This window comes from Propithecus coquereli, unplaced genomic scaffold (genome assembly GCF_000956105.1).
Source record: "Propithecus coquereli isolate 6110/MARCELLA unplaced genomic scaffold, Pcoq_1.0 Scaffold68, whole genome shotgun sequence".
In the NCBI taxonomy this organism is placed as follows: domain Eukaryota; kingdom Metazoa; phylum Chordata; class Mammalia; order Primates; family Indriidae; genus Propithecus; species Propithecus coquereli.
The window spans coordinates 731,340-742,654 of record NW_012152840.1 but is presented as its reverse complement, the minus strand read 5'-3'; the positions used below and the strand labels follow the sequence as shown (position 1 = coordinate 742,654).

Below are 11,315 nucleotides of genomic sequence, written 5' to 3'. Positions count from 1 at the left end.
TTTAAAGCCATGCTTAAAAAAAAAAAAAAAGAAAATGAAACCATTTGTACTCAAAACAAGTTATAAAATAGGACTTAAACAGATATAAATTTTATGGACCTGAATCCCACCAGAAAGTAGGTTCCCTGCTACAAACGTAATCATGTAAACTGATTCCAGGGCTCTTTTCCAAAGTTTCAGCTATTTAAAAGGTAATTCCTTTTAAAGCCCTGACCTTTTAGCTATTACTTCAAAGGGGAACCAGCATGTATGCTTTCTTCGTAACTATTTATCTATATTTGTTAAAACTGTGGGCAGCTGTTAGTGCATTCACTAAATTCCTTATGGTTGGCTGCTTTTTCTTCCTATATGTGAGTCCATTTAATGTTAGATTAAGGAATTACAGTAATAAATGTATGTTTTTATGTATTACATCAGTTCATTCAGAATTTCCCCAATGTATAATGCTGCAGGGTTGTTCATTCAGAGTACAGTCTTAGAACCAGCCTAATTGGTAATTGTTTTTACAGCTTTCCAAAGAGATATAAAGTGTACTTGTGAACAAAGTGTAAAGTAGAATGATATAACAGCTCCCCTAAGTTCCTACTGGCCTTTATTTGGTTTGAAACTGAGTAGTAGCTTTGAATAAACTGGAAAGCAAGAGAAAGGGGGAAAGGCTTCATTTTCTAATTGTTCTTCAATGTGATGAAAAATGAAAGTGCCATGAGCAATCCATGCAGTGATCTGAAATAGCTCTAAAATAAAAAAGGGTAACTGTAGATCAATCTGCCTTCTACAGGGAAAACAAAGAAAGTTTTAGCCCAAACATCTCTAGACATCACGTTTAAGAGAGCCAGGTCATCTAAACTATTTCAAAAATTTCTTCCAGTTGCTAAGAATGCAATTTGTTATTTCATATAATACTTTTTCCTTACTATATGTGTAAACTGGTATGTGAATTTGGTATAGCGAATCTGTACATTATTATTATGCTCGTTAATAGGCTTTGGAATATACTTTTAGTATATTTGAATTTATTTCAAATTGGATTCACAATTATTAAATTTTTAAAATTTTCTGACCGATTCAAATTGCATTTATCTGGTACTAAGCCTGTAGGAAGGAATTGTGGAATTGTTTTTATAAGAAAATTGGGCCTAATTTAGACATGATTTCTAAAAGTAAATTTGGGAAAAGGTGAAAACCACATATGGTGGAGTATACATATATATAAACACACACACATAATTTTCTAAAGTAAGCTTGTTTACAAAAAACTTCAGAATTTAATAGATCCCTATCTTGTAAACATCAAATCCAAAGCATTCTGGCTGGATTTACTGGCTGACCTCTCTATGGGAGACTCTTCCCTGGCTATTGGCATGGCTAACTTTCAACATCCAGGTCTCAGCTCAAACACCTGCTAAATCTTGATTACTTGCATGATTATCAAGGGAAAGATGAAAAATATGATTCATAAAATCCCTGAACCCTGATTTTAGCTATTAGCTTCTACTTCACCAGATTTACAAAAAAGCAAAATGATCAGCTTAATTTAATGTAATCTTAAAGTGATAAGAAAAAGAAAAGCAAAAGTGAAAGATTTCAAGGATTCAGAGCCTACATAATAAAAAGTGGTTGGAGTCCATGTGACAAGCTAGACATAACACTTTCATATAATTTTCATACCAGTTTTTCCATATACATACATCTTCATTTTTAAGTGGAAAATAAGGATTTCAATGTTTTAAATCAATATTTATGTGTGGCCTTCTTAAATTTTGAAATGTAATGCAAATAATAACATACACTGTTTATATATAAAATGTTCAGTTTATTTATGTAATATAATTAACTCTTCTAAAACGAAACACCAAATACTCTTTTCTCCACACCGCATTAAGATAGTTACAAACATAATTCACTTCAATACTGTAAATATTGTTCACTTATATCCAGATGTACATGCTTTTTTCCTTTCCTCCTAAAGTTTATCTCACCTTGCACTTTGGACACTTCTGGGCATTCCTCTGCCCATGCTCGATTTCGCTGGCCCAGTGACGCAACAATTTGTCTCCTTTTTTGTATTCCTTGCAGTTAACACCTTCATGCCAAGGAGAGTGGCACTTAAAACACCAGACAAATTGGCAAGTGGGGCACTGGATCTGTGTAAGGAAAAATAGTATTAAGTACTAGTGGATATACTGAAGGTATCTAAAAGGGTAAGAATGGTGATGCTTGGGGAAATTAGCTAAAAGATTATAATTTAAAATACCTCCCCCTCTATAAGACCAAAACTATGATACGATATGAATATTCTGTTATTAAAGGAGGAAAGGATTGCTTTGGCTAGGATGATTTGGCTGTTTGTAGGCTATACTGGAATTAAACACCTGGGACATTCTGGAAATCAATCAGCTTTAAGGAAATCTCCCAGATTGAAGCACAGAGTAAAACCTGAAGGCTCATGATGCCCCCCAAATCTACTCATACTCAGGCTGCCCTTCAACTCACTTTTCCCTTGAACCAATTTCCCAGTCATTTCCATTGCCTTCTTACCAATGACTTGTTTCACCTTATAAAATCAAAGCCCCACAGATGCCTTCATAAAATGAAAAACACTAGCAAACAAACTACTAGACCAGTACTTGCTATGAAGCACCATTTAAAATAATGGATATCCCTGGACTGTTTCCAATCTAAGGGAGGTTAATTACAAAAATGATGCAAAGAATCCTATTATTAGAGACATATCAATATGATGGTCCTGCGGCCTTTACCTAAAAAACCATCAGAAAGAGGCTTTCCTATTTTCACTGTGTGGAAGTGTATGTGACAGCCTGTGTGTATTGAATACAATGAAAATATGTCTTCCATCTGACGTATAAGATATTTTATCTGACATCTTTGTCGAATGAGTGGAATATCCCATTCTCATGATTTCTAGTCCTAACACTCTAAAAACATATGGGTATGCCCTGACTTGCCTAGCCCCATGTGATTAAAATGAATTAATAATATGCTTCCTGATGAACAATATTTGTACCCAACTATTCTCTTTGTTCCTGCACATTATGTCACTGCAGCGCAAGTGAACTTACTGACTACATTTTAAGGATTAGTTAGAATTTCTTTTGGTAAACTGTATATAATACCACCACTTAATCTTTTGAAGAATCACTTTTTTGACATCAGAGGTTCTACTGTATAGACTGGCAATTACAATCACAGCTTGCCCGTTAATAATTCAAAGCACTGCAGTTTCTCTTATGTCAAGAATAATGTTTTTTCTATGCAAATATGAAGTAATAAAAGTTCTTTTGTTTTTAATTTTATATAAAAATAGCATTTTGTCATATGATTTAAAAAATCTTCACATTTATTCATTGAAATTCTGTTAAATGGTAATGCATGTGCTGAATGCATTACCTGCATTGTTTATTTTTATCCTCAAAACGATGCTGCAAAGTAGGTATGAACATCATGAGTTTACAGACGAGGAAACTAAGACTCAGAGAGATTAAATAACTTGCCCAGGATAACATGGCAAGTGTGCATGAGGAAGGAATTTAAACATAAGGTTTTCTGGCTCCAAGGCCTGCATACTTTTCACCATGCCAAAACTCTTCTTTATACTAAACCGCATCCCTTCTTTGACAATTGACAACTTAAAATGTGGTAGTCAAAGATGGTCATGTGATTAAACTATTCGGCAAATCAGAATTCTAGGTGATTGCCAACATAAGGTGAACTTTGAAAATTCTTTTCAAGATTTTACTCACATAAATTGAAAAACTGGTTTAAATTTTTTAAAAAAGGATGTTACTATTCGGTCATTTAAAATAATTCCTTTTGCCTTTTTGATCATTAACATTAAAATAAGTCATTTTTTAAAGTAAGAAGAATGAGTTGAAGTGGTGAGATTCAGGTAGTAAAACATGACAAAATGTTTATTGCCCTATGTCACTGAACAATGAAGAATAGATGTAAATATCACCTAGGGCCTTCCTTTTGAATATAATGAATGAAATGAGGAAGAAGTCTGAATGGAAGACATTGTTTTCCTCACGCATCTGCCATTACGCCAGAATGGTCTGCATACTTAATTCAGTTATGTTCTATTAGACATCATTCATAATTCTAAGTCTGGACTCTAGCACTGTTAAATAAATTTTTAAAAAGATCTCTTTGGTTTTCAATCAGATTTAGATTATATGTATGAAACGATTAGAAGAATGAATGTAAAGGTGCTTTGAAACTGAGATTCACTCTATGAAAGTCAGACATTTAAAAGTTCAAGGAGCTTTTTGACTAAGAGCTGAACTATCCTATCTATGGATCTCTAATGAAGACATTTAGAAATGTGTGATTGTCTTAAGGTACCAGAGTGATAAGGAATATGACACTTGGTGTCTAAACCAGGGACTCTGGCTCATAATAAACAACCAAGTTCTACTGCCGATCCCATATCCACACGAGCAACACAGACTTAGTGTGACCGGAGTTATGCAGCAAGCCCTTAAGTGAATACGAATAAGTTAAATTCATATCCAATTGCTTATCTCTTACTGGAAACATCAAAATGATTTTTTTTTGCTTTGGATTAAAATAATAGAGTAATAGCCAACCCAACAACTTTGCTATTAAGAGACTACATTTGAATTGTCTCAATACTGATTTTTTGGTTTGAAGATGCCTTATTCATTCTAACCTTAACCATATTCAAAATTGGCCTTATATAAACACATATGGACATGGGCACTTCATCTTCCTTCACTCTTTTAGCCACAATTATTCCTCCACATGAAGTGCCATCTCACAACCACAGGTCTACCACATCTGGAGTGCCTTTCTTCTGAGTAATTACATTCACATGGAAGTCACCATGCTCCCTATCCTTGTGACTCAAAGTGTGGTCTGAGGACCAGCAACATCAGCAGCACCTGGAAGCAGCACTGGAAACACACAGTTAATGAATCCCCTGACCTGCTGAATCAAGAATGTGCATTTTCACAAGGTCCCCCAGGTGATTCACATACACACTGAAGTTGGAAAAGCACTGCTCTAGACCATGTGACCCCATCTTCCTGGCTGCGGTTTACTGGACCAGTCTCTAAGCTGAAAACATGTATCAACTGGTTAGCATAGTTGGCAAGCTGCCTAAGAGGTGGCGGGCATGAGCTTTGTGCATCAGGGATGCTCATTGCTGAATGATTAACCAAGATAGATTTTCTCTGCTGAGGAGTGAAAGGGGGAAGCACATACACATACACCCATGGGGGCAAAGACAGAGAGAGCTGAGTGACCACAGTGCAGATCAGCGGAGAAGGGGCAGACACTGACTTCTGGCGAGATGAAAGAGGGGCTCTCATGCTACCAGGGCTAGTGTCTGACTCTCCATGATGGCTGCCTGGTGGCTGCTGAGACTGTTTTCCTGCCTTTCCTACTCCCCGTGGAGCCTTACAGTAAACCTCACTAGTTGAGGTAGCCTGAGAAAGAACACATCTCTGCTTCTTGTAATTGGATCAAGTTCAATGAACTCAATCTGTCTACTGAAATCTAATCCTGATCAAAATGCTCCTTGCTTCAAGATATCTTCCCTATTCCTCCCAACCAGATTCAGTACCTTTCTCAGGAAACTTCCATTAGGCATGTAGATGTCTAATCTTCCTAACAGCCCACAAATTCACTGAGGATGGAGGCTGTGTCTCATTCACCCTGGATTTGTTGAGTTAAGCAACACAGAACTTCCGGCACGTGGTAGGCACTCAGTAAATCATTTGCAAAATGAACTATTTTGCACACAGTTTAAGTACCACACATCAGTTAACTTTAAATGAATTCAAAGAAACCAATATATCTAATTTAAAATCAGTGGCTGAGATGGTATCACTATTTCCTAGATTATCAGATGGTGTTTACTAAATGTTTTATCCTCATGACATTTTATGGAGCCTCATGATTAATGCACAAACTCTTCTAAAAGAGGCAGCGCTGCAAGTGTTTCAAGAATAAAATTATTATAGTTAGGAATATTGATTAACTTGCCCCAGAATCCATAAAAGATAAAAGACTTTCGACTTTTAAATCCCTTTAGTTTTTCCAGAAATCTTCACTATGCACTCAGATGACAAGTACAGCAATCCACTTGCTCTTAAGCCAGTGGTATTTTCTCCTGACAATTCATCATGCCAAATAAACAACCCACAAAATAAAAAGAGTCTAAAACCAAAGAGCACCCCAGATAATTATTTTCTTGCCTAAATTCTATACATTCTTATATATATCATAATTTTAACCAAATCAAAAAATCATTACTTATCAAACTCAAAATATTAGACAGCATCCATGTGCAAATGTAGCATTACAAATATAAGAGCTAACTCAGTTTTCCAAGAATTCGCTTTATTAGAACTTCAGGTTAAACAGATACTCAATAGTGAAACACATTTATCAATTGATTTGTGCCCATTCAACAAATATTTATTGAGTACCTTCAAGTAGTAGGAACTGATTATACTGATTTTAGGCAGACAAAAACAAAAAATAGGAAATACTTGTCCTTAAGGAATTTACTGGGGGCAGATAGGTATGCAAGCACTGTCCAGAAAGTAACCTACCATGTTATATTTTACTGTTATATTAACAATGGCTGGGTACTTTCTAGACAGCCCTCATAAACCCAAAGAGCTATAAAATCACTTAATAACTGCTAGAGTAGAAGAGCTTGGACAAGTGGGTACCATGAGAAAGAGGCTTCAGGGAAGGCTAAAAGATATACGTTGTCTTAAGCAATGAGTAGAATGTCACTGGGACATGTGATGGGGTAACTCTTGGGGCAGAGGGTCCAGCCTGAGCCACCACACAGAGGCCTGAGAGCGCATGGTATGTTGGGGAAACAGCAAGTGTTCTAATGTAGCTGAAACGGAGATGTCACTTCAGCTAGCTCAACCCCAAGCCTTGCAGAAGTGTCCCATAAACAGGGTCCAATAAATTCCCATAATCCTGGCATGTCTCCCAAAATATACTATGGTCCAGAAACTCCTCATATGAAACATGTAAAAATTATGGCTGTCAGGCTAGGGTGTGTCCTAAAGAAACTAATCAATATGGTAAATAATCAGGAAGTCTTGTAGTTATAAAAAGATTTTTAAAGAACTGAAGATGCTTTTACTGAAGAGAAGATGTGAAGAAGGGCAGGGTGTTAAAGAAAGGAGAAAAGGAGTCTTTGGTGCATGGCTTCAAATTCTTCAAGGAAGCACTGTCTGTTCAAATCCTAAAGCCACAGTTGTGGCAGTGGAGGGAGATTCTCCTTAAGGGAAAACATGGCTTAACTTCTTGCTTCAAATCTTATTCCCTGAGATTTCACTGTCTGCTTGGGGATCTCTCCCTGCATGGATGTACCAGTAACATACGGGCTTCATGGGGCTCCCTTGAACGTAGCCCAAATATGGCCAAGTGATTTTGCATTAATTTTTCACAGCACAACTGAAACAAAGCTGTAGAAGAAAAGAGAAACTTTCCTAAAGATTGGGGACCAAAAGCAGATAAAATATGCAAAGAGTAACACATGACAAAATAAGCTGTATCAAGATATAGTGCTTAAGCATATAAATAACCTTACTGACCTCCCTCAAAATTGATTTCCAGGCTCTTTTTACTTATGTAACACATCATTCATTGCCCAATAGATTCACTGCGATACTAGCTTTTAATTTCAAGCAGGAGGCATGCTTTCCTAGGACAGTATGCCAAAACTTGGGAATGGGAGTTATTTGAAAAGAGTACTCTCTCCCTAATTTGAGAATCACTGTTTCATAACAGTCCACCTTTCTCCTATCACCTGGAAACATTTTTAAGCATTTATAGACTCTTCCTCTAAATCCAGAAAGCAAAGCCCAGAGAAGTATTTTAGTCTATTTCTTGTCTGAGGACCCATTTTTTCATAATGAATATAAAGGGTACTGGAAAAGTCTGCCTGATTTGTGTAGCCCAAACTTCTAGCCAGAAAACTATGGCATCATCCTGTTTTCCGCAGGACACCTTGTTCTGAACACAACACAGTAAGGCTAACATCTCACAAAAAGTACACATACAAAGTAGCAGGAGGGCCATTTGATGACACAGCGTATAGGAGGAAATGGGCATAGTCTCTGTAACTACTAAGTGAAAGCAGGAGAGAGACCTCAGCCTGAAGGTAACAACGAATTCTTTCAAACTAGAGCGCTCTGAAAACAGAAAGGAGTGATTCTGTAGGTGTGAAGTTCCTTAACAAAGGAAGTGTTCAGAGTCCGAATGGACAACTGGCAGGCATATCGTAGAGAGGATTCCTGTGCTGTGTAGACAGCTCCATTAGGTTCCCTTACAGATCTAAGAGGGTAAATATGGAAAGGTAGAAGTACAGAGGGTGGTAGATGAGAACTATTTTAATACAAGGTCCAAACTCCACGTCTTCTAGAATATCTTCCAGATCATTTTATAATGAACACCAGATTTGGCTTTCTTTAGCCCACTATCCCGCTGGCCATCAGAGAGAAATGATTCCTCACTTCTTTCTTGCGCTGAAGACCCAAGGGACCACGTGATGAAGTGAAAAAACAGTTCTCAATACTACTGCAGGTCAATTTATGGTAGCTGTAAGCCTCAATTATTATAATTATTATAGTGTTTTAAATAAGGTCAGATGTAGGCTAAAATATCAGTAAATTCTGTTATTTGGCTGTTAGAAGTTCAAGCTCAAGTAAAAACTTTAAAAATGTTATTATGGCTAATTTATACATGCAGAAAGCTAACAAAGAACAACTTTAGCAAAGCACCTCATTAGTAACTGAAGGGAGACGTGCACTCCAATACAATTTAGTAGGCTTGCATCATAGTTGAGTATTATAAATTTTTTCAAGGGTAACATATAACACACCCTTTGTTTAAACTGGCTTCTTTAAACAGGGCTAGATGACTTCGTCTTTATCGCCCCCATAAATCTACGCCAACAACAACCATTTTAAGAAACTACACTTGTTTTCTATAGGCTCCTGACATGGATGATGCATTAATTCCAACAGAAATCAGAGTGTGTCATAAACTAACTTGACCTTGCAGGGTTGATGCACCACTGGATTCTCTATTTGTAAACACTGTCAACTTAAAGTGATGGTGTCAGGGAAAAACAGAAGAACAAAGGAGCATACTAATCATGCTTTCATGGAAAAGCTTTAACCATTTTTACATTTGGAAAACAACCAGAAAAAAGCTTAAACATACTTTAAAATACACCAAATAGGAAGACCCTATTGATTTGACTGTATTCCTCAAGCCCTTAGAAAAATTATTTTACCACATGAGGAAATAAAATATATGTGCATTTTTTAAAATATGATTTCCACCCAGAGGGTTTATAATTGTAAGGGAGAAAACATAATGCTAAAGAGGTAAGAACATAGAAAGAGTTTTTCCAGGACATTTTATTGGCTTTTTTCTTTAACCTTGTGGTGCATCAAAGCACCATCGTATGAATTACCAAGTTTCTGCTTAACATTTGTTGGAAGAACAGTGGATATTATTATTAGTTTTGCCTCAAGGAAATCAACAAGAGAATTCCCTCTGACATGTTCACTGTGTTGATATGCATGGCCTTCAACTCTCACTCCAAATCAATATGAAAAGGGGTATTATTTTTTGGTCTACACCCAGAACAAGAATGAAACCTAGAATTGCATCTACCTCAGTAAAACTCCTATGAGTAAAATAACTACTCTGAATCCTCTGCAGATATCTCTTCTCTTCCATGAAGAACTGCTATCACTTTCCCTACCTCCCAAAGCGTATTTTTTCATTTCTATGAGTTCAATGACACTTCCTCCTCTCCCCCAGTATTGATGACTTCGTCAGATCACTACCAAGCCATGTTTTTTGGACATCTCTTTGATGCCCAAAAAGAGTCTTCAAACTTAACACTATCAATATATTTCACATTGAACTAATTTTCCCCTCCAAACATAGTCAATTTCATCCCCTCTTTCTGCCCACCATCCATCAGTCGCCCCATCTTTATTCCATCTCTATTCTTTTTGACTCCTCCATCCCCTTCTCAATACTCAGGGTTGCTCATTCTGCTCTCTTTGCCTAATAAGGGCAACAACCATATTAACTTCTACTATGTGGTGGGCACTTACTTTGTGTCAGACTTGGTGCTAAACGATTTATATGTGTGTGATTTCATTTAATCTTTCCCACATTCTTATGACATAGGTCTAAAGATGTGGAAACTGTACTCAAGGTTACAGAGCTAAAGGTGTGACAGGCTGAGTGTTTAAATCTAGTGGGAAGCCAGTGCTCTGACCTACCTTTTCCACCTTGGTAAATTCAACATTTCAAGGCTGAGTTTAATGTGTTTACTCTTAAACGAAGCCTTCCAAATCTCTCCTGTTCTTTCTTCTATGCTCTAAGTATTTTCCTCCTACATTTATTATAATACATGTTGTTGTTTACACATTGGCCCACTTATTAGTTCCTTCGACAAATAAATTTTTAACGCATACACCACCGGACACAGTGCTTGACACAGGTTATCAGCAGTGAATGAAGCAAGCCTGGACCTAGCCTCCTAGAGACCAGTTAGAAAGAGAAACTTTAGGCAAATAACCACACAAATACACCGTAAAATCCCCAGAAGATAATTGCTATGGAGAACAACTTCGGGTGTGGGTGACGTGTCTGTCTCTAGGCATCACATGAGGGCATTAGTGTCGCAACTTCAACATTTTTTACTTTTCCACCATTAACCTGTTCCCTATACTGATATGCAGTTGGTGTTGCACTAAAAAATTATAGAAATTTTTCAGGTTAGACGTTAGATTTCTAATTAGAAATTGAAGTCAATCTTGTAGAAACGGTATGGTAAGCCTTTTTGGAATTATGGCAAGAGTTACAGCGAGAAGAAGAAAGAAATTTTATGAATGAAAAAGTAAGACTGGATTTGACCAAAGGCAAGGTTGTCTCAATGTAAATCTCTCAATTCAGGAATGCATTTGTTCCATTTGATATAGTATGAGGTTGACAATGTTCAGAACATAATGAAAAGCTCTATTTACTCAAATTTCTTCCAGAATGGAGTTGTTGAGTGAGGGTCTAGAAAGATAAATAGACACCTAAGAGTTTTGGTTATTGCTTATTGATACATTCTGTTTACCCTTCTTTCATCTGCTGAGTATGAAAAATTTAACAAGTGGTTTTTGTAAAATCCCACATAAACGAAACCCCCAAGTATGATATTTTATTTTATTTATTTTTATTTATTTATTTTTTTGAGACAGAGTCTCGCTCTGTTGCCTAGGCTA

General features: G+C 36.6%; 1 protein-coding gene across 1 annotated transcript in view; it reads right to left on the bottom strand.

Annotated features, from left to right (window-relative positions):
- RNF217 (ring finger protein 217) overlaps positions 1–11,315 on the bottom strand; it is a 125,801-nt gene that overhangs the window by 19,240 nt on the left and 95,246 nt on the right. The window contains exon 3 of the mRNA XM_012660864.1: positions 1,980–2,144. Within this exon, the coding sequence (XP_012516318.1) occupies positions 1,980–2,144 (165 nt within the window). The remainder of the gene's footprint in view (positions 1–1,979; positions 2,145–11,315) is intronic.